General features: G+C 50.4%; 11 protein-coding genes across 11 annotated transcripts; 5 read left to right on the top strand and 6 right to left on the bottom strand.

Annotated features, from left to right (window-relative positions):
* The first annotated feature begins 565 nt into the window (after nt 1-565).
* Nucleotides 566-1,696, top strand: BDV59DRAFT_208199 (amidohydrolase family protein). Its single transcript, XM_073695159.1, has 2 exons — nt 566-884; nt 950-1,696. Exons 1-2 carry the CDS (start codon nt 583-585, stop codon nt 1,662-1,664), a joined length of 1,017 nt encoding a protein of 338 aa, XP_073547165.1. The 5' UTR covers nt 566-582; the 3' UTR covers nt 1,665-1,696.
* Nucleotides 1,697-2,064: 368 nt separating this feature from the next.
* On the bottom strand, nt 2,065-3,725 carry BDV59DRAFT_208196 (Aldehyde/histidinol dehydrogenase; the record flags this gene model as incomplete). The annotated part of the gene is made up of 5 exons (XM_073695158.1): nt 2,065-2,390; nt 2,453-2,568; nt 2,623-2,715; nt 2,764-3,272; nt 3,324-3,725. The coding sequence occupies 5 exons, from the start codon at nt 3,723-3,725 to the stop codon at nt 2,065-2,067; spliced, it is 1,446 nt and encodes a 481-aa protein (XP_073547164.1).
* Nucleotides 3,726-4,015: 290 nt separating this feature from the next.
* BDV59DRAFT_179839 (uncharacterized protein) lies at nt 4,016-4,484 on the top strand (the record flags this gene model as incomplete). The annotated part of the gene is made up of 2 exons (XM_073689962.1): nt 4,016-4,412; nt 4,463-4,484. Coding segments are annotated over exons 1-2 (306 nt in total), but the record flags the coding sequence as incomplete, so codon positions are not given.
* A 232-nt stretch (nt 4,485-4,716) lies between these two features.
* BDV59DRAFT_202543 (cupin domain-containing protein) lies at nt 4,717-5,304 on the bottom strand (the record flags this gene model as incomplete). The annotated part of the gene is made up of 1 exon (XM_073694062.1): nt 4,717-5,304. One exon carries the CDS (start codon nt 5,302-5,304, stop codon nt 4,717-4,719), a length of 588 nt encoding a protein of 195 aa, XP_073547162.1.
* Nucleotides 5,305-5,499: 195 nt separating this feature from the next.
* On the bottom strand, nt 5,500-7,692 carry BDV59DRAFT_40751 (CocE/NonD family hydrolase). The gene is made up of 4 exons (XM_073696337.1): nt 7,312-7,692; nt 6,920-7,254; nt 6,609-6,871; nt 5,500-6,560 (listed from the first exon to the last, which is right to left on the bottom strand). The coding sequence occupies exons 1-4, from the start codon at nt 7,506-7,508 to the stop codon at nt 5,574-5,576; spliced, it is 1,782 nt and encodes a 593-aa protein (XP_073547161.1). The 5' UTR covers nt 7,509-7,692; the 3' UTR covers nt 5,500-5,573.
* Nucleotides 7,693-7,877: 185 nt separating this feature from the next.
* BDV59DRAFT_193621 (putative salicylate hydroxylase) lies at nt 7,878-10,191 on the top strand (the record flags this gene model as incomplete). The annotated part of the gene is made up of 5 exons (XM_073692259.1): nt 7,878-7,997; nt 8,051-8,176; nt 8,234-8,308; nt 8,456-9,191; nt 9,248-10,191. The coding sequence occupies 5 exons, from the start codon at nt 7,878-7,880 to the stop codon at nt 10,189-10,191; spliced, it is 2,001 nt and encodes a 666-aa protein (XP_073547160.1).
* Nucleotides 10,192-11,770: 1,579 nt separating this feature from the next.
* On the top strand, nt 11,771-12,718 carry ddiA (putative DNA damage-inducible v-SNARE binding protein Ddi1). Its single transcript, XM_073696335.1, has 2 exons — nt 11,771-11,870; nt 11,947-12,718. Coding segments are annotated over exons 1-2 (723 nt in total). The 5' UTR covers nt 11,771-11,868; the 3' UTR covers nt 12,668-12,718.
* A 1,499-nt stretch (nt 12,719-14,217) lies between these two features.
* BDV59DRAFT_40733 (uncharacterized protein) lies at nt 14,218-15,769 on the bottom strand. Its single transcript, XM_073696336.1, has one exon. It carries the CDS (start codon nt 15,598-15,600, stop codon nt 14,260-14,262), a length of 1,341 nt encoding a protein of 446 aa, XP_073547158.1. The 5' UTR covers nt 15,601-15,769; the 3' UTR covers nt 14,218-14,259.
* A 335-nt stretch (nt 15,770-16,104) lies between these two features.
* BDV59DRAFT_193619 (major facilitator superfamily domain-containing protein) lies at nt 16,105-17,954 on the bottom strand (the record flags this gene model as incomplete). The annotated part of the gene is made up of 7 exons (XM_073692258.1): nt 16,105-16,122; nt 16,228-16,369; nt 16,455-17,097; nt 17,171-17,439; nt 17,491-17,662; nt 17,721-17,781; nt 17,841-17,954. The coding sequence occupies 7 exons, from the start codon at nt 17,952-17,954 to the stop codon at nt 16,105-16,107; spliced, it is 1,419 nt and encodes a 472-aa protein (XP_073547157.1).
* A 350-nt stretch (nt 17,955-18,304) lies between these two features.
* BDV59DRAFT_193618 (isocitrate lyase/PEP mutase family protein) lies at nt 18,305-19,453 on the top strand (the record flags this gene model as incomplete). Its single annotated transcript, XM_073692257.1, has 3 exons — nt 18,305-18,794; nt 18,861-19,342; nt 19,394-19,453. 3 exons carry the CDS (start codon nt 18,305-18,307, stop codon nt 19,451-19,453), a joined length of 1,032 nt encoding a protein of 343 aa, XP_073547156.1.
* A 1,317-nt stretch (nt 19,454-20,770) lies between these two features.
* Nucleotides 20,771-21,648, bottom strand: BDV59DRAFT_202539 (alpha/beta hydrolase family esterase; the record flags this gene model as incomplete). Its single annotated transcript, XM_073694061.1, has 2 exons — nt 20,771-21,133; nt 21,211-21,648. The coding sequence occupies 2 exons, from the start codon at nt 21,646-21,648 to the stop codon at nt 20,771-20,773; spliced, it is 801 nt and encodes a 266-aa protein (XP_073547155.1).
* Nucleotides 21,649-22,198: the final 550 nt, after the last annotated feature.

Raw genomic sequence — 22,198 nt, 5'->3', positions numbered from 1 at the left:
CATTACCCCTGGTTTGCTTCTCTTCTGCCAGACTTACTCTCCTGTCTTATTCATCTTCCGACAGCGGCTCAGGTTGACATCCGGTCGGATGCTGCTGTCCGAATATGCTGAGCCTGATCGATATCATTGATGGTTTCCCCGCATATCTACGGAGTATAGAGCGCAGGTGAATGCGACGGAATACTCTACACTGTCACAGTCTCTACAGCACGCACCGGCTAGAAACCTGTTAATTGATTAGTTACAGCTGTCATCCTTCTCATATTGAAACTTCTTCGGTCTACTTGCTCCGGGTTGTTCCTGGATCATACCTAGTACGCATGAAACCCACCTTCTCCACACCCACACCACCGTCGGAACTGGAGATGGTCGACGGCTCCATCTTCCAGCCAGAATGATATCAGACGACGGGAACAATATCCTCTTATTCGGAAGTGCGGCACCAGACTCGCTGGCCCAGACTTCCTCCCACGTGTATAAAGCGTGGGACATTTCCCGCTCCTGGGGATGTCGATTCCTCTCCTTCTACACCCCAAGATACCCTTAGATACCCTGGTTCCGTAACCTTCGCCTTCCCCCATCATGCTTGGAAAGATCGCTCTCGAGGAAGCCTTTGCGCTCCCCCGTTTCGAGGAAAAGACTCGTTGGTGGGCCAGTCTCTTCTCTACCGATGCTGAGACCCATGTTCGCGAGATCACCGACATCAACAAGATCCGCATCCAACATGCCGACAAGCACGGAGTCGGCTACCAGATCCTCTCGTACACTGCTCCTGGTGTCCAGGATATCTGGGATCCTGTCGAGGCTCAGGCCCTGGCCGTGGAAATCAACGACTATATTGCCGAGCAAGTCCAGGCCAATCCTGACCGTTTCGGCGCATTCGCGTATGTCTTTAGCTTCCCGACAGAGGTCTATCTTCTGAAAACATTACCGCTGACTCAGTGCTCAGTACCCTCTCTATGCACAACCCCAAGGAAGCCGCCGACGAGCTCCGTCGCTGTGTCGAGAAGTACGGATTCAAGGGTGCCCTCGTCAACGACACCCAGCGTGCCGGTCCCGACGGCGACGAGATGATCTTCTACGACAAGCCGGAGTGGGATATTTTCTGGCAGACCTGCTCCGAGCTGGACGTGCCCTTCTACCTGCACCCCCGGAACCCCACCGGCACCATCTACGACCGCCTCTGGGCCGACCGTAAGTGGCTCGTGGGCCCGCCTCTCTCCTTCGCCGCCGGTGTCTCCCTGCACGTCCTGGGCATGGTCACCAACGGCGTCTTCGATCGCCACCCCAAGCTGCAGATCATCATGGGCCACCTCGGCGAGCACGTCCCCTTCGACATGTGGCGCATCAACCACTGGTTCGAGGACCGCAAGAAGCTCCTCGGTCTGGCCGACACCTGCAAGAAGACCATCCGCGAGTACTTCGCCCAGAACATCTGGATCACCACCTCCGGCCACTTCTCCACCACCACCCTTAACTTCTGCATGGCCGAAGTCGGCGCTGACCGTATTCTGTTCTCCATCGACTACCCTTTCGAGACCTTCTCCGATGCGTGCGACTGGTTCGACAACGCCGAGCTGAACATCCCGGATCGTTTGAAGATCGGCCGTGAGAACGCGAAGAAGCTGTTCAAGCTGGGGCCCTACAAGGACAGTGAGGCTTAAGATGGGGTTCGGCGCTTTCATGTTGTTACGATGGTTACTTTACGCTATGTATTCTTTATTAAATCAAACCCAATCTGAAATAGTACCTTTTTTCATGCGAATAAGAGCCGAGTCACTTTCTGTAAAACATTGTCCTAGTCAACACCAGATATCCTCTTTCGTTGGTTTCCATCGCCATTATTTTATAGCACTCTAGGCCCAGGAGGTCAGGATCCTGATCACGATTGTCACTGCCTCAGGGCTGACAAAGTTGGGGCCAACGAAGCCAGGACCAGGGCCAGGGCCTTACAAACACGGAAAAAGGGGCCATGAAAGTGCCCCGGGGGCACTCTTCACCGTCTACTATGGTGAATGTTGCCAATTCATCGGGAACAAGTGATCTTCCTATTAACACTATTCTCTATGATCGCGCTCTCTTCACCACGGCAAAGGTATAGTAACCCAGGGTTGAAACGCTGGCCACCAAGGAAAACAATGTGATGAGCCCCCCCGTAATGATGCCCTGTTCGAAAAACCCTATATGGAATCCGGCGCGTTGTTTCGTAGGCGGCAATGGAGAAAGGGCTTCCTTCCAAGCGTCCTGACCCTTCTTCGACGGGTTTAATACCGCTTTCACAAGGTCGGCTTGACTGCTCTCTGTTATATACTGAGGACGAGGAACCTGTAGGACCTCTGTTGTATAGCGCGTTCTGCTCAGGACGCTGTTCGTTGGCAGGGCAGGTCCAACTAAATCGAGTCATATTAACATGTCGTGATTGTAGTCTCCTAAAAAAGAGCGATCAACTTACTGAGCATGTCGAGAGGTACATGGTTGACCCAGGAGATATGAGAATCGATAAATTGAGTCAAGTATTTGGCGGCCGACGGAATGGCGAATGCATATGTCGCCGTCAAACCTCCCAACCTGAAGCCGGTTAATGCTAAGACGGCTACTGAAAGTTATTAATATAAAACTTACGAGTTGCTAAAATCGATAGCATCATCCAAGCTGGTAATGGGATGAACGATGAGAACCTTCTCGTCAACCTTCTTCTGCAACAGTGGTGATTTGCTATCCTGGTTAGTAAATGGCGTAATTTTGTCGAGAGAAGATACACACCGGTCCTGTACTTCCACGATTCCCCACCCACTTCCAGAAACTAAGATGCGACAGCTAGGGTCCTTATGCGCCTGGTCAACAAGTGACGGGCTTGGGCTGGTTCGACCCAAGTCCACAGTCTTCTTTCGGGCGTCTCCATTCTGACCTGCCAAGAGCTTGGAGGCATGCTGCATGATCGACTCAACAAATGCTTTCATTGAGAATTCTTGCACCATAACAATATCCGGGGCATAGGGTGAACGGCCACCAAAGGCAAACCGTGCGGTAACCAGAGCCTCAGCCGCTTGATCAATGCGGGCTGTACGGTCTACCACTGCCACGGTTCGCCCGGCAGACGAGACAAGACTGCGATTGAAGACGGGCCGAGAGTCATTCTGAACTACCATGAGAGCACGGTCTAAGAAAGCACTCGGTGGTCTCTCTTCGCTGACGGCGAAGGTGTCATTGTCAAGAGCTTTAGTTAGGATCCTTCGCAAAAGCGGCGGCAAAAACATCGTTGTTTGGGCCAGCTGTAGTGTTGTTAGATCTCAGCCGGTAAGGAGCTGCGAGATGGCGCTAACCTCAACGATAACACAATTCCCAGCCGCAACAGCGGCGCTCATTGCGGAAACTATCGAATAGAACATAGTATGGGAACATGGCACGATGTACACAATGCCAGCGCCACGCTTTCCCTCGGCATTATCTTTGCCGTGTGCAACGCGATATTCTTGTTCGAGGTCCTTTGCTAGATTAAGAGGAGTGTAGTGAGCCCGAATCTCTGATAGCGCTAGGCATATCTCTGCCTGAACTTCCTCAGCCGAGTTGTCGCTGTCTTTCCGAATGGCCTCCCTGAGCTCATCAACATGTTGTACCAGGGCAGTTTGCATGCGGTTTAGCTGATCCTGACGGTATCGGATATTCTGACAACGGCCATCAATCTCGGCGGAGACTATCCGCGAGAAAGGTTGCGATGAGACCATATTCGACTATGAAATGCGGACGGAGTTGAGTGAGAGACTGCAGTAACTCTGAACGAGCAACTCCAGCACAAATACGAATGATTGACAGCTTCTCACCAGTCCTTATGTTTCACAACAGATCATAAAATTAGCGGAGTAACAACAGTGTTTCCAACCAGTCAGATACCCTCCGATCTGGAGGTGGCTGATCTCGGGATGTGGAGGAGGCCACACAGCCGAGTCAATCGGATCCCTTGCGGCCATTAGGTGGGGAGACAGCTTCTGTCCTCACCTGATATTCTTATGCAAGACTTTACTGGATTATGTGCGATATAGCGGCGACAACAGTGACTTATACCAGTGCAGTGCTGGATTTCCCGCCGATTGACCTTAAACTTCCATCAATCTCCAGACACCATGTCATCAACCACAACAACCACTCGAACTCAAACAAGCAGCCTATCTGTTTTGGCCGACTACGAGCTTCATCATAGCGGCAGAGAGGCTGACACCCACTCATCTACTCCTCAAGAGCCCCCAGCCGCCAATACCACAGCGCAACCTACCAACTGGACGAGAGACTACCGCCGTGTGCCGCCTTTTCGCCCAATAAACCGTAATCTGGATCAAAGCGAGAGGCCGGCAGGAAGCAACTCAGGCGAGTTCGTGTTTATCCAAGCGATGTTGCATGGTGTGTGGTTGAATGCGGTCAGTAGCCACATGTCTATTATGGGTGTACGATACTAACAGAATGTCAGTCTGTTTCTCAATTATGGCGCGCTACAGGTGGAAGATTGAATGACAGAATATTTAGATATGATGTGGGCGGGGAGTGGTAAAATACTTCACTATTGAGCGTCGACAAGTCGGTGTATCAAGCATTTGTCTTTTCCTACGCTTTCTTTCGCGGGCCATTTATGGCTGGACTTATATCGAGACACAATATCCGCGTATCAAATAAAGTTTCGATATTTCTATGGAAATTTACCAAAATCATCAGTAGGACACCACCTCATGTACTCGGTCTCACTCCCATATTGCCCAGCTCTTCTCCCAGTTTCTTCCCGCCAATCGCAATCTCTTCTGCTGGCTGCAGAACATACAGCATGCGCGCCCACTGCGGAACTAGCTGTCCATTTTCATCCTTCACTGGAGGCGTAACGTTTCTCCACGCATGGTTCGTACCACGCTGGATAGAGACATCACCACGCTTCATCAGACGGGTCTCCCCAGAATCCAAGACCAGTTCTATCTCGCCTTCCAGGACCACTCCGTAATCCAGAGACGTAGTTCTATGCATTGGGCTCAGTGCTGACGGGGGCATGTCGACGATGCGGCACACGGTTCCGGAGGAAATCACCAAGCCAGGAGGGTTGGTCAGATATTCATTGTATTCTGGAATGTCGGTGTCCCCGTTGAGCTTGGCGGGGAAATGGCTGGACGTATAGGCGAGACTGAAATGGGCAGTGTCGGGGATTGGCTTCACAGGCATTTCTTCCGAAAGGGCGTTGGAGAAGACAGCTTTGCCCTCATCGTTGTGCGTAGTGATGAAGCGGGACAGGGAGCGGATATTCTTGGGTGGAAGCTCGCCAGATGACATGTTTAGCGTAAGAAAGTGGATGTTCAGGTCAACAGCAATGAGGCACCTTGGGCTCAATGGAAAGGACTCGACGTTGGAGAAATAAATATAGTGCGGAGAATCGCAATCTTATCCGTAGTACATGCCCACTCTACTAGATATGTTCGGGACCACATCGGGATAGGTGGAGGAGAGGAGATAATGATTCCAGCGAGTTCTGAACAACCAATTGCCTATGCTCTTTATTTCTAATATTCAGTAATCCTGACCATCTATTCACATTTACGTAATCATTCTCTCGGAGGAATAATAGGCAATGTGACGTAGTTATCACCGTGCCCGAAGTTGATATGGTTCTGTCCCTCCAGCTTCTCCCGCGATCTATCGACGGGTGAATTATGCTGGAAAATCCCACATCCCTGAGTATCTCCCGAGGCTATCTCCAGAATAAGCTTGCCTCCCTTCTCGACCACCACGTTGGTGGGCCACACTTCCACATCAACTGGATATACTTCGCCTGGGATAACTGGGAGAACATCGGTGGAGTAGTAATCACGGTGTGGTAGCCATTCACGGTGGCGACGATGCTCCTTGTTCACTTTCCGCAGACTGACCCGCTGCCATCCTTTGCACAATGGGACAGGGTCACCTGCTGTACCCGTGTAGTAGACCTCTTTGCCCTCGGGGGAAATGTAGCGAAGCGTGAGGAAAAGATCGATGTCTCGGGGTGTTGGGGATCCGGGATAGGGATTCATAGACACGTTAAGATGCGCAACTATGTGTCCGGTGATCTCCGTCTCTGTATCAAAAGGCGCTGTGGTGAACTGAACTAGCTGCGGGTCGTCCAATGTTCCAAGGGCACGATAGGTGATCTTGACCGGAGAGACATTCTGGGGCCGTTCAGGCACCAGCTCCTTGCCGGGAGTCAGATAGAATCGCGTATATTGGGTTCGTGCAATGGGCCATTCCATCTCCGTGCGGCGGGGGAATTTTTTCTCGGCTTCAGCGTTATTGAAACCCACATCGCCCTTCCGGAGGACCAAGTCAACCTTAGGTGCATCCCCGGTAGACCACCCCGCGCGATCTTCGCCTTTGAGAAAAGCGTCGAGGAAGCTACGCTGGATCTCCACTTCCTCCTTATAGTAGAAGGGCAGGTCGTGTCGACCAGTGATAAAACGCAAGTACTTCAGTTGACTTCCCGCTTGGGTGTAGCCTTCAACGTTTCCACGCAGATGCAGAAGTATACCACCCCAGTTGGCCACAGATAGCAATGGAACCTGTGTGATGTGAGCACTACGTGCTTAAATGGTAGTCCATATCCATACCTGAATGTCTGTCATGGTGTATTCCTTGCTTGCATAGTAGATATCATCCCGGAAATGATTGTTTGCGTTGTCGATAGTCTGATCCTGACGATTGGCCACCAGTTCTTCCTCAGGAAGATCGCCCTCAATTGTGTCAGGACCCCAGTTTTTAGCTGCACGACCAGGACGGCCATACTGGTTGGAGACCACCTGGCGATCCCACCAGAATTTGATGAACGAATTGCTTAGGATTCCGCCATGACGGCATCTATCACGGTAGTAGTCTGGTGAGGTCAGTACACATAGTAGCTGCGACGTGTCTATAAGCTTACCGGACATTCCCTCCCAGGGAATCATGCAAGCCAAGCCTTTAGGCTGACGTGCCGCAACTCTCCACTGGCTTCCAGCATAGTAGCTGATTCCAAGCAAGCCGACCTTTCCAGTGGACCAAGGCTGATCAGCAGCCCATTCAACAACATCAAAGAAAGCCTCGCTTGTCTCGCGGGACATCGTATCGAGTTTTCCGCGCGACTGGCCCGTACCTCTTTCGTCGGCACGGACAATAGCATATCCATGCTTGGTCCAGAAACCAGGATCCGGTGTTTCCCATGCAGAGTGTTCAGAATGGTGCTCGGGGTTGACCTCACTAAAAGACTTGGGGTGGAAACTAGGTTCATTAGTTTGAGGCATTGGTGGTGGGCATTGATTTGGAGATTTGACATACTCGCGATATGGGATATCCTTGCCGTACGGTCCATAGGTGACTAGCACAGGTGCTTTGTCAATACATTTCGGACGGTATACATTGCATCTGACAAGCCCAGAATGGTCCTTCAGTTGAATCGTCACATTCTGCTCAAAGATATAGGGGAAAGATGTTTCATCATGGGTAGTGATGTCTTCGCGGATAGGGTTCGGCATGGTGACGTCTCTCCTAGATATCACAGCAGATACAAAAAGAGAAAACACTGTCTTCTAAAAATGCGGATGATAAATAACTAGCAGACTTCCCCTCACCGTGGTTCGATTACGTTCTGCTACCGGACCTCTCTAAGATTGTCGCCCGGCGTGGAGCCGAAGTGGAGGGATGGAGCCGAAAGTACACAACAACCCCAACTGTTGTACTACATGCGGCACGAAATGCGGCGCGAAAGACGAAGCCGATGGAGGGGCCAGTTTTGTTTTAAATATTTTTATTTCGGGGGACAAAGGGAGGGGGCCTTCGTCTGATCATCTCGACGTTTCACACCATCCCTTCATTCTATACATCGTCCTTCGGATTGCTTCACGATGGGCAGCGTCAATCCAACAAAGCCTCGGCATCCTGGCCTTCGAGTACTGATTTCCGGTGCTGGAATTGGAGGACTGTCTGCAGCGATCGCATTGCGACAGCAAGGTCACAACGTGCAAGTAGGTAATGAAACAACTATCATGGTCAAAAGGAAAGCTCACAGGTCTCCCAGCTCTTCGAACGCTCCCGCTTTGCAAATGAGATAGGTGCAGCCATTCATCTGTCTCCAAATACAAACGCCTGCTTGCTTCGTCTTGGAATCGATGCTTCCAAGTTTGGTGGTGTAGAGACAGAGCTGGTGCTGTCTTCCCCTGTCATATACCTGATCTAGTCAGCATTCTAACATATTTAGCAGCTGCGAACATTTTCTCCTTCTGGGGAGCCTCTACATGTGATAGATCTCAAGAAACATGCTGGACTCTGGCGTCATGTATGTTCTTTTGAGTCATTGCCCGTTTCTTCCCTCCATGTCCTAACCGGGGAATAGCGTTGGCTTTTAGTTCATCGTGCCCGTCTCCACGAAGCTCTGAAGGATGAAGCTCTAGCTCAAGGATGTACACTGCAAACATCCAGCAAGGTAGTTGCAGTCGATCCCGACAATGCCACCATAACACTTGAGAATGGCGAAGTGTTCGAGGGAGACGTATTGCTGGCTGCCGATGGCGTTCACTCGATTGCTCGGGCAAAGATACCTGGCGCGAACAAAATTGCCCCCTTCAGTTCTGGCCGGAACGCCTTTCGATTCTTGATGTCGCGCCAACAAGCCTTGGATGACTCTGCCACGCGTTGTCTGGTTCAGGACCCTGGTGCCTGTGATATGTATGACACCCCGGACCGCAGGATTTGCATCTACCCATGTGCAAATAACGAGACTTTGAATTTCGTGTGTATCCATCCGGATACCATGTCCGCCATTGACAAGTACGCGGACTGGAATCAGGAGACAAGCAAGGAGTCACTGCTGGAGGTCTACAAAGACTATAGTCCCAAGGTTCTGAAGCTTCTGGAGAAGGCCGATCCCCAGACATTGAAGGTCTGGCCTTTGCTGGATATGGACACACTTCCTACATGGGTCGAAGGACGAATGGCTCTTCTGGGTGACGCCGCTCATCCTTTCCTCCCATACCGTGGGTCCGGTGGAGGCATGGCGATTGAGGATGGCGTGTCGCTTGGCGTAATGCTCGCTGGGGATGTGCTTCCCCAGGAAGTTCCAGAACGCCTGAAGCTGTATGAGAAGGCTCGTCATCCTCGAGCCACCACTATTCAACAGATGACGCGGGATTCTGCCCACGGACCCCTTCCGCCAGACCAGGGTATGTCAAACCTGATGTTAATTGCTGTATTTCTGTGCTATTCTAACTCCTCCTAGCCCAAGCTATGACGGTTTATATCTTCGGACACGACGAGTTTGATCATTCAACTCAGGTTCTACGGAAGCAGCTGTGGAGTCAGGGCCCCCCTAAATACTGGCGTCAGCCCATCGTGTTTGGCCCCATGCCTGGGCCCCGGCAAGATTGGCATGGTCATGATCGAGCAGAGAAGTCTCTAAAGGCTACATTCCAAACAGCTTCAATCCGTTTCAAAACCAGCAGGACGCTCCTGCAGAACCTCTTCCCTAATGACTCATACAGTTTCATCAGTCCAAGTACAGTCGCCTATGCGACATTCTCGCAGACAAAATTGGACAGCATGGACTGGCTGGGAGGTGGGGGATATCGCCACCTCGGCCTGTACATTGAAGGCGTGCAACATAAGAAGACCAATGGTGAGGTCGTCAAGGGAACCTATATGCCTATCCTGTTCGAGAGTCTCGCGGATCCAATCGTCTCCGGAAGGGAAGAGCTTGGAATGCCTAAGTTGTACAGCGCGATCCAGGCACATGAGCGGTTGGATTCTCAGCATTTGGAGACAAGTTGGGAAGGGGCTGTATGGGGACGCTTTCACTGGGAAGACCTAGAAGATGTTGGCGTTAACACGGAACAAGGAAGCATTACTGGAGAGCCCAGTGATGGTGTCATTGTTCACAGATACATGCCCCAAGTTGGACGGGAGTATAAGGGCCAAGCCGAGGCCGAATACCCTGTCATTGTACCATTTGCGGAAGAGTCGAAGGTGGTGCCCTCCAAGGTCACCCGGGTACGCCATGCGAAAAAAGCCAGCTTCCACATCGACGGGCTAAACTGGAAATTACTCCCCACTCTCCATCACGTTGTTTCGCGTCTTGCAGAGATCCCAGTGGATGAGATTGTATCAGCAAAGATAGTTGATGGGGAGGGGGTGCAGGACGTGTCGACAGCTAGGCGGCTGGTATAGGATAGCTGACTTTCCAAAATACACCGATGTAAATTTATATGGAGTATAAATTAGAAATGCCTCCAAATCGCTGTAGTGTTTGGATACGTCGGTTTTAGATGATGTTGGATGATCCCGCTGCAGTAACGTTAATTTCCATGGCGTTAGTGGGCCCTAGTAGGAAGGCTGAAAGGGAAAAGATATATTACTACTGCCCTGGAAAATCTCGGACGGTTGGCCCACATGTGCCAGTCCATAATGGTCAGAGCGTCGAACCACATGGATCACGGGGTATCGTAATTATCTTTCCCAGCCTAAAGGCTCGGTGGACGATTCTAGCGATATTGAGGCTTGAGTCTGGACAGCCTCCCGCGACACCCATCTATCCGTCCTGATCATAGTGGCGACACGTATTGCAGCATGTGACTCTCTCCGAATGCATGTCAGCATCCAACACGCTCGGACAGTGTCAGGGGTGAGCTGTCAACTTCGACGCCGTTGTCTCGGCGATGCTGGGGCTAAGCACTAGGCTGGGTGGCAAGTGAGGTCCAGGCACTCCAGAAGGCTGTCCGTAACTATCCCTGCTGTCGCTTTGGGTTAGTTGCAGGTGTCATTGTTGAGTAGAGTGGAGACGTCTAGGGCACTGTGTCACCAGTTCTGGGGGCGGGACGTGGTGATCATTGTGAAGGAATCTCATTTGATCAGAAAGGGACGATCATGAAGTTCCCTGGCCGGAAATGTACATTAATTGAGTGGCACTATTTTGAGCCATTTTGAGGACCAATGATATACTGGTCATTTTGAACGGTGACGATGACCCGAGGTCTTCTGAGGCTAGTGACAGCACTAGTAGGGGCCATCCGGACGCAGCACAGTAGTCGGATGTACGTCACTCGATTGATCTAGCGTGAGAGCGTGAGGGGTGAGGAGGTGCCTATAGCTAGGTGTGGAGGTAATATGGGTGACCTCGGACATACTGCGTAGATTGGTTTTTTTTTTTTTTGGGAAGTATGAAGGCGAGTATGCGGGTGGCGGGATGTACGTATATATAGGACGCCCGAGCGTCGAAACACGATCCTGCGATGTCAGACGGCGAGATAATCAGCGGTCAGTAATATACATCTATTCAAATAAGTACCCAGTATCTCTATAACATCGAACACAAGTGGTGTTGTCGAATGGGGTCTATCTAGTAATGGCGGTTCTAGAACAGCCAGCTGCATTTCCCAATCGGGAGGAGCGTGACTAACCCACTTCGACCATCAACAACTTCTTCTTCTCTCCCTCTCCATCGTCTTCTCTTCTTCCTCACTCTCCCACTCTCTCACCTCCTCACTCTCACATTCTCTACCTCCTCCTCCTCCTCCCCTTGTCCTCCCCTTCATCCCTTTCCTCCCAGCCTCTTCCCCACCATCATCTCCACCTCCCCTGCGACGCTCGTGACGTACCCTCTCCCTCTCTTCTACTCTACAGCCTCTTCTCTCTGTCCAACTACTGTCCATCTGGCAATACTCTAGTTCTCCGTCTCCTCTTTTGAATCACGCTTTCAACTATCCCTGTACAATATCCTCTCGCCTCATCATCTCGACATTCCAAATCTCTTCCCCGCAGCTGCCTATCTTCTAGGTTTTCGATCTTCGCATACCAGTTAATCTCCAGCCTCAGAGCTTCCCCGCACCCCCAGATCCAAAAGCAACAATGTGAGTCGTCTGGAATCTTTTTCCCTCATGATCTGCCATGATCTTCTGATATCTGACACATTTCCCGCAACCCTAGGCGTATCATCGTAAACGTCATCCGACCCGACCAGGCCGACTCCGATATCATCTCTCTCGAAGTCGGCGGGGATATGACCGTCGAACTTCTCAAGGCCATCGTCGAAACCGAAACTTCTATCCCTCCGAACGCCCAACGGATTCTCTACAATAATCAGCTCCTCGGTGATGATACTCGGACCCTGGAACAAGCCGGCATTGGCGAGGGCGACATGTTGGGCGTCCAGATCATGCACCGAAACCCCCAGCCGCTCGCTCGGGCCCCTGGCGGCCCGAGTGCACCCGTCGCCCAGCAGAATCTCCAACGCCGACAGGCCATGGGCCCAGATCCGGAGACCATCCGACTACACATCCTGGGAGACCCCCGTGTTCGCGATGCCGTTCGACGACAAAACCCAGAACTTTCCGATGCCGCCGACAATCCCCAGCGGTTCCGGGAGGTCTTGATCAACCAGCAACGACGAGAAGCACAACTGGAAGCTGAGAAGGAGGCCCGAATCGCCATGCTGAACGCGGACCCATTCAACCCAGAGAACCAACGAGAGATCGAAGAGATCATTCGCCAGAATGCGGTGACAGAAAATCTCCATAACGCCATGGAGCACCATCCAGAATGTGAGTACATCGTCGCCCGTCTCAAATGCAAAATCAGACTCGCCGTAGTAACCGAACTGGGCAGCTTTCGGTCGTGTCACCATGCTCTACATTCCGGTCGAAGTTAATGGTCACCGACTCAACGCCTTCGTCGACTCCGGGGCCCAGGTCACCATCATGTCCCCCGAATGCGCCACCGCCTGTAACATTATGCGACTGGTTGACCAACGTTATGGAGGGATAGCGAAGGGTGTCGGTACGGCAAACATCCTGGGCCGCGTGCATTCGGCGCAAATCAAAATCGGAAGCATGTTTCTCCCATGCTCCTTTACTGTTATGGAAGGCAAACACATCGATTTGCTGTTAGGCTTGGACATGTTGAGACGACACCAGGCCTGCATCGACCTCAAGCGAGGCGCCCTCGTCATCCAAGACCAGGCCGTGCCATTCCTCGGGGAGGCAGACATCCCCAAGCATCTCCAGGACGAGTTTGCGGATGAGCCGATGGTCAAGGGCAGTGATGGCGCTGAAGTCGGTGCTCGCACGGGTGCAGTCACTCACCAGGCTAATCAACCAGGGTCATCATCGGCCCCGGCTTCTTCCTCCAACCCCCCTCGGATCAATATTCGCCCAGCACCAACGCAGTCGTCACGCTGGCCCCAGGACTCTATCGCAAAGATCACGGAATTAGGGTTCACGCGCGAGGAAGCCATGCAGGCATTGGATGCCGCCAATGGAGATCTTGATGGCGCCATTGGATACTTGATATGAGTGAATAAATAGACTTTTAATGAAATCTATCCCTGGACTCCTATTCATTATTTCCGAGCAACCCCACATCTCTGCATGAGATGAACCGCATTATCACATAGTGCATTAACAAGACATTTCACCAAATGATCTATATGCAGGCAGAGCCACCCCCCTGGGATTACTGTTCCTCTACTGTCATGGAGGCAAGTTCCAAATAAAATCCAGGTCCATGTAAGACGAGTCTAACCCCAAGTCAGGCTGTCCAGTCTCATCCCAGGTTCCAAATGGGGCCATCAATGGGTCCAGCGGCCAAGAGAGCCAGTCGTCAGGGCCTGCCACTAACCCGTCAGACCATTCAAATATCTGCTGATCGATCATATTTTCCTGTGAAGCAGTAGCCGTCTCCCTTGGAGAGCCTCCATTGTCTAATCCCACAACGACCGCTGGATGATCCGTGGAAGCGGCACTGACTGCGCCTTCGTCAGAGTCGGGTGCAGATGTATTGTTGAATGATTTGCCGAATCTCTCGAGGTGAATTTTTAAAAGCGTTGCATATCGAGCAACGAGATGGATATCATCTAGTGCATGGATCTGCAACGCTTGTGATACTTCATCCAACAGGTCGAGACATTCTCTAGCACGAACTGTTCTCACACCGAGCGCTAATCCCTTCAGGAGAAATATGGATGTGCTGATCACCCGATGAAATACACTGATCGGGAGGTACTGAATAGGGCTTGGAACTTGCTCTCCAAGACGCGTTATCCACTGGAGGATAGAGCACGAACTGGCCACAATCTCCTCTACACATTCCAGGTCACGAGGCTTGAGTGCTTGCCTTACTTCTGTGTCGGCATGCCAAAGTTTCTCAGTGACCATTGACTGCATCTTTATTGAGTTGATGAATATAACCAAGTAATGGTAATCGATGTTTAGGATATCGTTGAGTGGATTTTCTTACTATATGTTAGCCGCGTCTGGACAGAGCTGGTTCAGCAGGCAGTGAGTCAATACCTTGGAGAAGACGTGGTCTTCGATCTTGCCAGTCTGCTAAGCAATCCCTCCATCGATCCAGAGACTTTGTATGTTGCCGCTGCTCAGCGGACATAGAAACCAGAGGAAAGTATTGATCGGCTATCCCCTTTGCCAGCCTAGTCAGCTCGACCCATGATGCCATGAATCTCACCCATTCCAGGTCTTCAGCAGAGTCTATCAAACGCTCCCAGACTTCTGGTGGGAGGATAGTCGCCATCGGGGATGTACAGCCAATTCTGGCCGCCAAAAGGTTCACATATACTAGTAGCAATGGTGGGAGTCGTCTTCTCCTGCGCTCCAGGTGCTTCAGATAGATATCGACATCGAGCCCCGGCCCTAGCACCGTCGTCGAGTTCGCATTGGAATTTTGGGATTGCGTATTGCTCTTGGAACTGCTAGGCATCGTACCTTCGTCTTTGGACTGATACATAGATTCCGGTTTCGGCCGGAAGACGTCCAGCTCATGGCTTAATGCTAAAGCAGAGCTGAGAACCATCCAAGCCATTCGATCTGTTCGTCGAGTCGGTTCAATAACATCCTCCCGCCATCTATCCTTTAGTGTGACTGTTTCTTCCGACGTTGCAGGCGGATCCCTCTTGTCTGGTACAGTAAGAATCAGATCGGAATCCCAGCCATCATTCTCGGGTGGGAAATGCAATGCTCGCGGGTACCACTCCGCTAAAAGCAGTAATGCTTCAATAGATCCAATATGACGTGTTTTGGCCTTGGAAAGCTTTTCTTGGCCCAACATGATTCTGAGAATGAGATGTTGACAATGCTGCCAAAGCCTATTATGGATGGAATGTCCACGCGAGGAACCCCCTGCTTTGGCGAGAACATCATGCCTGGAAGAGATCAAGAGGATGACACAGCAGAGAGTTGGCTCCTGCGTTATGAGCCAATAATGATTTGAGTGATAGGAGTAGAAGTCAGTAACGATCGGTGTATAAGGCGCTATCCGCCTGAAGAAACTGCAGGCATATGTTAGGAATTTTCGGAAAAGTAGAAGATGGGGCACAAACAAGTCAACTAGCGTTATTGCCTCTCGAGCGGTAAACCAACCCATCTTTACGAAGCGACAGGCGTTCCACATACGGAGAACTTCCGGGTGAGGGTCTGCGTCTTGCGGTAGAGCTTGGTTTGCCGTGGCCCGGATACTTTGTCTGTTCGTATCACGATTTTCTGGGGAAACAATGTGAAATAGGATATCTAGGGCATCATTGTGGTTTGAAACAATTCTGTGAAGACGCGATGTATTGCCATCTGTCGTCATAGGATAGCATATATGGGGGATGCCTCCGTCGTGTCAGAATCATTTTCATATGAGGAGAGTATTGAGCACTCACCACTGGTGGAACCCGGCCCCGAAGAATGCTCCAGTGTCTCTGTCCTCCGTGAGTCCAATGAGTCTAGTTATATATTAGTGTATGATCAAATATGAGAGAAGATATCCAACACCTGTTGTTTCCCGAGCCCATGGTTTCTTCGCTGTGAATTGGCACTCTATCCCCATCTTGGCACAACGTGCGCATGGATGTTCATTGACAATTCGACACTTGACTTTTCTCTCACGACAAGGTATACATGCCTTGTACGTCCGGCGATAGTGATAGCCTTGGGCAGTTCGACTTCGCGGTGGCCGATGCATGTTGTGCAGCTGGTTGATCTCAATAGCCGGGATGTGGAAGTGTGGAAGCTAAATGAAAATGCGGGGTTAATACCCGTGGATGGTCATACGGAGCATTAGCGTGTACGCAGTATATATTGTCCTTTAAGCTTATAAACTCTCATATTGCTACTGATACACCTAAATCCAGGCTTTACTCAAGTAGGAACCGGGTGAGACTTAAGTGAGATAACGGAACTGAGTATTCTGATCTCCATCTTCCGTCACATCTACACGGATATCCCGATCGACCTTGCCGTACACCCTATCTCGTCGTCGGTTTTCATGGGCCAACTTAGCGTATAGACCTAGAGCTAACAATGCAATCACTCCACTCAACGCGCATCCAATAGCGCATCCGCGAACGTAGAACGGACTATTTCGAACCATTAGTCGGCTATAATTGTACTATAAGGCGCGCAAGAGCACGAAGTACTCCATTCGAAGGAAGGCGAACAAACCTTTCAGAGTCTGGGAATGCTGAGCTACTCACAAAGCTGGAGCATTGACCAAATATAGCTAATATGGCCATTCCAGCACCCTTCTTGGAATCTCCCCCCTGGTTATTGAGTAGCCAGGTGATGTTAATACAGAGAGCTGGAAAGATACCGCACGTCGCCAACCATATGCCGAAATACCTGACTCCTGGCCGGGTCTCTGATTGAACGGCTGCCAGAATCAGATACCCGACCATCCCCATTGTTGCGAAAAAAGTTATGGTCAGGCCTCGCTTCCCCCATCGATCGGAGATGATTGCGGCGACGACACATAGCAGAAAAGATGCAAAATACGGTGGAGCCGCAAGCCCTTGCGCGTTGATAGAGGCATATCCCATCTCTTCGATGATTGTGGGGAGGAAATTGGACAGCCCTGCGAAGGAGTAATTGCAACAGAAATGGATCGACATGTGGATGTAGTTCTTGTAATCGGTTAACCCGCGGAAGACCTGCTTCCAGTCCATTCTGGATTTTGCAGTTCTATCCACCGTCTGTAGTCGCTCTACAGCTTGAGTTTGCTCATGTTCCGTGAGAAACTTGGCCGACCCGGGGGAGTCGGGGAGAAAGAAGAAGACGACAGGGGCGAATAATACGGTCGGGGCACCTTCTGTTGCATTGAAGACCCACGTATCAGTATGCCCCTCGGGCCTTTGGAATAGAAAGTACTATGAGCAACCTACCAATGATAAAAAGGAATCTCCAAGGGCCGATCGAGTGTCTAATCCTAGTGATTCCGTACGCCAACGCGCTGGCAAAGCAGTTGGCCACTGGTGACATCCCCAGCAGCAAAGACGTGCGAAAACCCAATTCATGTCTTTGGTAGAACATCGAGAGGAAATAAGGGGCACCGGCTCCAAAAGCAGCTTCGAAAACTCCCAGGAGACAGCGACAGACAACCAGTTCTGCCATGTTGGTAACGGCACCACTGCACATTGCAGCAGCTCCCCAGCTGGCGAAGATTCAGTCAATGGGTCTGGTGCGACGATAAATAACAACGTACCAGATACAAAGAATGGAGACGTATATATGTGCTGGAAAGATTTTCCATAGGACCGTAGTCCATTCAAACAAGATATAGCAAATGTAAAACGAGTACAGAACCCACGACCATTGATAATCATTAAGCCCGAGATCACTGTCGATGCCAGCAGTTTTGGCATTACCGATGTTTCCTAATAGCCACATTGGGGATTAGCATCTTAAGCCGTAGGATATGAAGCAAGGACAGACCTCGATCAAGATAGGACAGGGTGTAAAGAATGCAGACTATGGGTAATACACGTCGGTCAAACTGGGAATTTTAGTTATAGACTAGCAAGTGATAGTGGCGAAACATTGGTCGTAACTCACCTTCCTGCAAATAGAAGCCTGGTCGGCAGCCTGCACAGTAATTCTTTGGGAGTCTTTTTCGTGGCAAGGCTGAGCCATTTCCACATGGCATGTCTCCTGTCTCTCCTTATCCATGTTTATGGGCGGCGTATGGGGTCAGGATGGCCTCCTATGGGGACATTGAGATATGCCTTCCAATGGGACTAGGAATACTCCTTTATATGGTTTTAGAGTAAGCTGCATCCCCGCAATACCCCGGATTTCCCATGGGGTAAAAAGGGGATTAAGCCGAACTGAAGGTGTACGGATATTTCTAGCGCGGATATTGCCAATTATCCGCTCTTCCAATACCCGCGGATGTCACTTGGACTTGTGAGGGGGAAAAGTATATAATTGACCAAAATCATAGGGGAACTGATTATTTTTTCTAGCAATACACTTGTAACTTTGGAGATCTGATTACTCCCATATTCGCGCAGTTCGATATGACCGTTGGGCATACCACCCCGTACCCTTTCCAATTTAGCACACCCGAAAATACCATTGCAAACAGCAGTGGTGTTACTTCGGACGTGAGTCTGACACTGAAGAATGTGCGTGGTAAGATACCCTCAGCTCAGGCTTCTCGCCTACGGACAATGATGCTTGAGGCCCATCATGATCCAACAAAGATTATCGCCCACGCCTGTTCCTATGATGGGTTATCTTCACGTCTGGTTGAAGAAGCCGGCTTCCCTATTGTCTTCCTTGCAGGGTACGCTATGGCAAGTGCATTAGGTCTTCCTGACACAGGATACATCGCCTTGGAAGACGTATGCCATAAAATACAGGAAGCTGTGCGTGTTACCAGTATTCCTGTAATGGCAGACGGAGACACGGGATATGGAGGTCCGATGAATGTGAAGCGGACGGTCGAATGTTATGCTGCCGCTGGAGCAGCCGGGGTAATGATTGAAGATCAGACATGGCCGAAGAGTAAGCCCTTAGACCCTTGACTCTTAGCTTGTGTATGGACATTGGACTTACCTTTGGGTATTACAGGATGCGGACACACGAAAGGGAAATCCGTTGTTTCTCGGGGCGAAGCATATGCGCGGATTCAAGCTGCCGTGGATGCCCGCAACGAGGGCCAAGACATCTTTATCCTCGCGCGAACCGACGCCTTGATTCATGGGTGGGATGAGGCTCTCACTCGTGCCAAAGAATTCAAACGTATTGGAGTTGACGCTGTCTTTGTTGAGGCCTTGCCTGACCGTGACGCGATGAAGAGATGTGTGGAGGAGGTTCAAATACCCGTCTTTGCCAACATTATCGAAGGGGGTAAGACGGATAATCTGTCGGCCAAGGACCTTGCAGCTCTAGGATTTTGCGCAGTTGCGTACCCCTGGACACTGGTGGCGGCCAAACTGAAGAGTATCCGCGAGACCTTGGATGCGTTGAAGCGCAGTATGACCACTGGAGCCCCACCTATGATCCTGGGATATTCCGAAGTGTGTGAAGGCGTCGGGTTCAACAAATACTGGGTAAAGCTATAACTTGAATTGTTAATCCACTTTGACTAACAGTCTGTTTAGGATCGGGAGACGAGATACGAGTTTAATGAAGATGGCCTAGTCAACGGAAGAGACAAGTGACGGAGAGACTACGATAGGGGGTACACCATGAACTCTTAGCTCTAGCAGCAGCTAACCATAAAATTTGAAATGGAAATATAGCAATATTCTTATTGTTTGTGCTCAATAGAATCTATGTTCTCTTTAACTGAGTCTGCGTGTGATAAACGACCAACAATTGTTCGGATAGACCAGGATTAAAAAATAGATCTTACGTCTTCTCGTGTGGGTCAAAATTTCTGGCATGGGGTCCCTCGGCCTTTCAGAGAACTAAAATACCATCTGATCCCTCATGGGAAGCTTTCTAGTTCCCCTTTTTTCTGTCAGGCATGGAGACAGATTCCGGGGAGGAACCTCCTGCCTCGGGAAACTCTAGCGGCGACTAGGATTTATATCATGATGTAGCTCTGGGCAGACGTGTAGTCGATAATTGTTTTCATTAATATGTCTCCCTTCCAATCGAAATTTTCTGACACCTAACTTTAGCCTAGTAGGAATGGTCTACCTAGAAGAATGCTGATTCACCACAGTTCAAATGAACGAACGAACAAACGAACGTGGGTACCCGCCAAGAATCCTGTTGAAGTAAGAATAGACTGATTCTATTTGGTTAACTTAAGTGGTTATCTTCACAGGGCGGGACGCCTCATATATATCCATTATCAATCCCTGCTGCAAGATTCAACCACCGTGATACTCAACAATGTTCAGTGTTAGGTACGTTAAACAACGCAAGCGCTTGCCTATGTTGTGATCCAGAGGAATATTGATTGTTCTTATTCACATCTGAAAACTTGAGGGTTTATATACACTATGAATATCAGATTGTTTGGAAGATTGTATACGGAATTTATTCCGTATACGAAGCTCTATTATTTACTTGATTGGGCCATGATCCACCACAGCCCAAAACTCCCGCAAACCACTCTGCCAAGTCGCGACCAAATTCTAGTCAGGATCACGCATCTGTAGGCGCCAGTCATGTGACGATGGCACAACGCTCTTCATGTCTTCCTTCACACATTTCATGAGCGGTTGTGAATGCATAAAACCTCGGCCACTCCAAGGGGTGAGCATGGGGCATGCCTAGGAGAACGAAGTTCCAATGCTGCAGCCTGCAGCTTTACTCTCTCTCCCCCCTCCTCCTCCGGTGAACTTTTATGCCTCTAGACAAGTCAAATTGGCCCATACTGTGTCTAGGAATGCCATGCATCTGCCAAGCGATTTCATTAGACTCTGAGGAAAGCTACTATCCACTATGCACTTATATCGTTCTTCACCCTGGAAAAACCACAGCTATGTAACGCAACGCCGCACCAGACATAGAGGCAGAAGCTGTCACACCGCAAACCCCCACCACTTCATGTCCTCATCACCCTGTGTTGGGACGGGATGTCCGACCCCTCCTGCCCATATGCCCTCTAGTTTGCTTCCGAGAACGTAGGTCGTCCAGCTTCTTACAGGGGTGTTGGCGAGCACCTGATTAGGCGTGGTATCGTACCCGAGAACTGGAGCCCACGCAGCAAGGGTCGTGTTCAAGGCACTTGATCCAATTATGGTATCTTGAGCTCCGAGATAAATCTGTATCTTTGGATAACTGCCAGTATATCCTGGATACATGTTGCGAATGTTATCCGCCGAACCAGCAGAGTAGATGATAGCCCCTTTGAAGACGTCTGGGTATGCCCCTGCCATGGTATTCTGCAACACTTCATTATCAGGGATGCTATAAAACACGAATATTACTACTCCCTGTTTTAAAGGGACGAGGAACCTACCGCCATGGTACCACCTGAGGAGATCCCCGATACAAACACCTTGTTCGCATCGGCTCTGTAGGTGCTAAGGACGTATTTGGCCATATTAGCAATCGCCTGACTGGCGCCTCCCCCATTGTGTACAAGTGATTGACTTGATGTTGCATCCCAAGCTCCTTGGGGTGACTCGGGGTATATGGCGATGAACCCATACTGGTCGGCAAGCCTGGCATAAGGTGTCGATTGATACTGTTGCTGGGCATTTCCAGAGGCACCATGGAGGGAAACCACAATTCCAGGTGAAGCGGCAACACTGTCAGGAACGTAGATATACATTCTGATTCCAGCTGGGTTGGCACCAAAGTCGGTGACCTGTGTCAGGGTTGCGCGTGCCACCAGTGGCGCTGCCTGGGACATAACGCAGAGGGCACTGGTCACTAGTAGGATGAGAGGCTGCATCGTCGGACGAATTGTAGGTAGGATATTGATAGGCACTTTGTAGCATAGAGAGAAAGATATAGTGGATATACAGTGGGTGTTGTTCTGAATTGGACAGCTCCCATGAAGCCGTATTTATAGCAGCCGTTGCCTTGGAATCGCTGTATATTGGTATACGGTACATTTTCCTCGAACATCCGCATGGCATTGATAGGGGTTCTAATTGGGGATCTGGGGCCCCGCAGGGTGAGGAAGGTCATTCTGGGGTAATACTTGGCGGAAGGCGCAACTTCCATTTAGAAAATATCCGACGGCGACCCTTTCACCCCCGACATCCCCGACGGGGTAAATAACATCCTACGAGGACTGGGTAGTAAGACGTTTGCGGGCCTAGATCAGCTAATTGGACGTCGAGCGTCTAGCTAGCGAAGCCAGTTGGAAAAGTCAATATACTTGGACCAAGTTCTCATGGCCATTGAGAACGTCTGTGTCCCTCTGATACGATGAGATGCTCAGTTTTGCAGGTTCTTTTTTTTTTTTTTTTTGGTTTCACTGAAGATACTTAGAAGAC

The sequence above is a fragment of the Aspergillus ambiguus genome (genome assembly GCF_047715705.1).
Source record: "Aspergillus ambiguus strain CBS 117.58 unplaced genomic scaffold BDV59scaffold_19, whole genome shotgun sequence".
Lineage (NCBI taxonomy): Eukaryota > Fungi > Ascomycota > Eurotiomycetes > Eurotiales > Aspergillaceae > Aspergillus > Aspergillus ambiguus.
This window is presented reverse-complemented; position numbering and strand designations above follow the sequence as displayed.

Bases quoted from the DNA above. Each gene is read 5' to 3' on its own strand.
- BDV59DRAFT_40751 (XM_073696337.1), bottom strand. From the start codon at position 7,508: ATGCCGAACCCTATCCGCGAAGACATCACTACCCATGATGAAACATCT. The intron at 7,255-7,311 runs GTATGTCAAATC...TAATGAACCTAG, and splicing joins AAGGATATCCCATATCGCGA to TTTCCACCCCAAGTCTTTTA. The intron at 6,561-6,608 runs GTATGGATATGG...CACATCACACAG, and splicing joins ACACCATGACAGACATTCAG to GTTCCATTGCTATCTGTGGC.
- BDV59DRAFT_40733 (XM_073696336.1), bottom strand. From the start codon at position 15,600: ATGACGACAGATGGCAATACATCGCGTCTTCACAGAATTGTTTCAAAC.
- BDV59DRAFT_208199 (XM_073695159.1), top strand. From the start codon at position 583: ATGCTTGGAAAGATCGCTCTCGAGGAAGCCTTTGCGCTCCCCCGTTTC. The intron at 885-949 runs GTATGTCTTTAG...CTCAGTGCTCAG, and splicing joins GACCGTTTCGGCGCATTCGC to TACCCTCTCTATGCACAACC.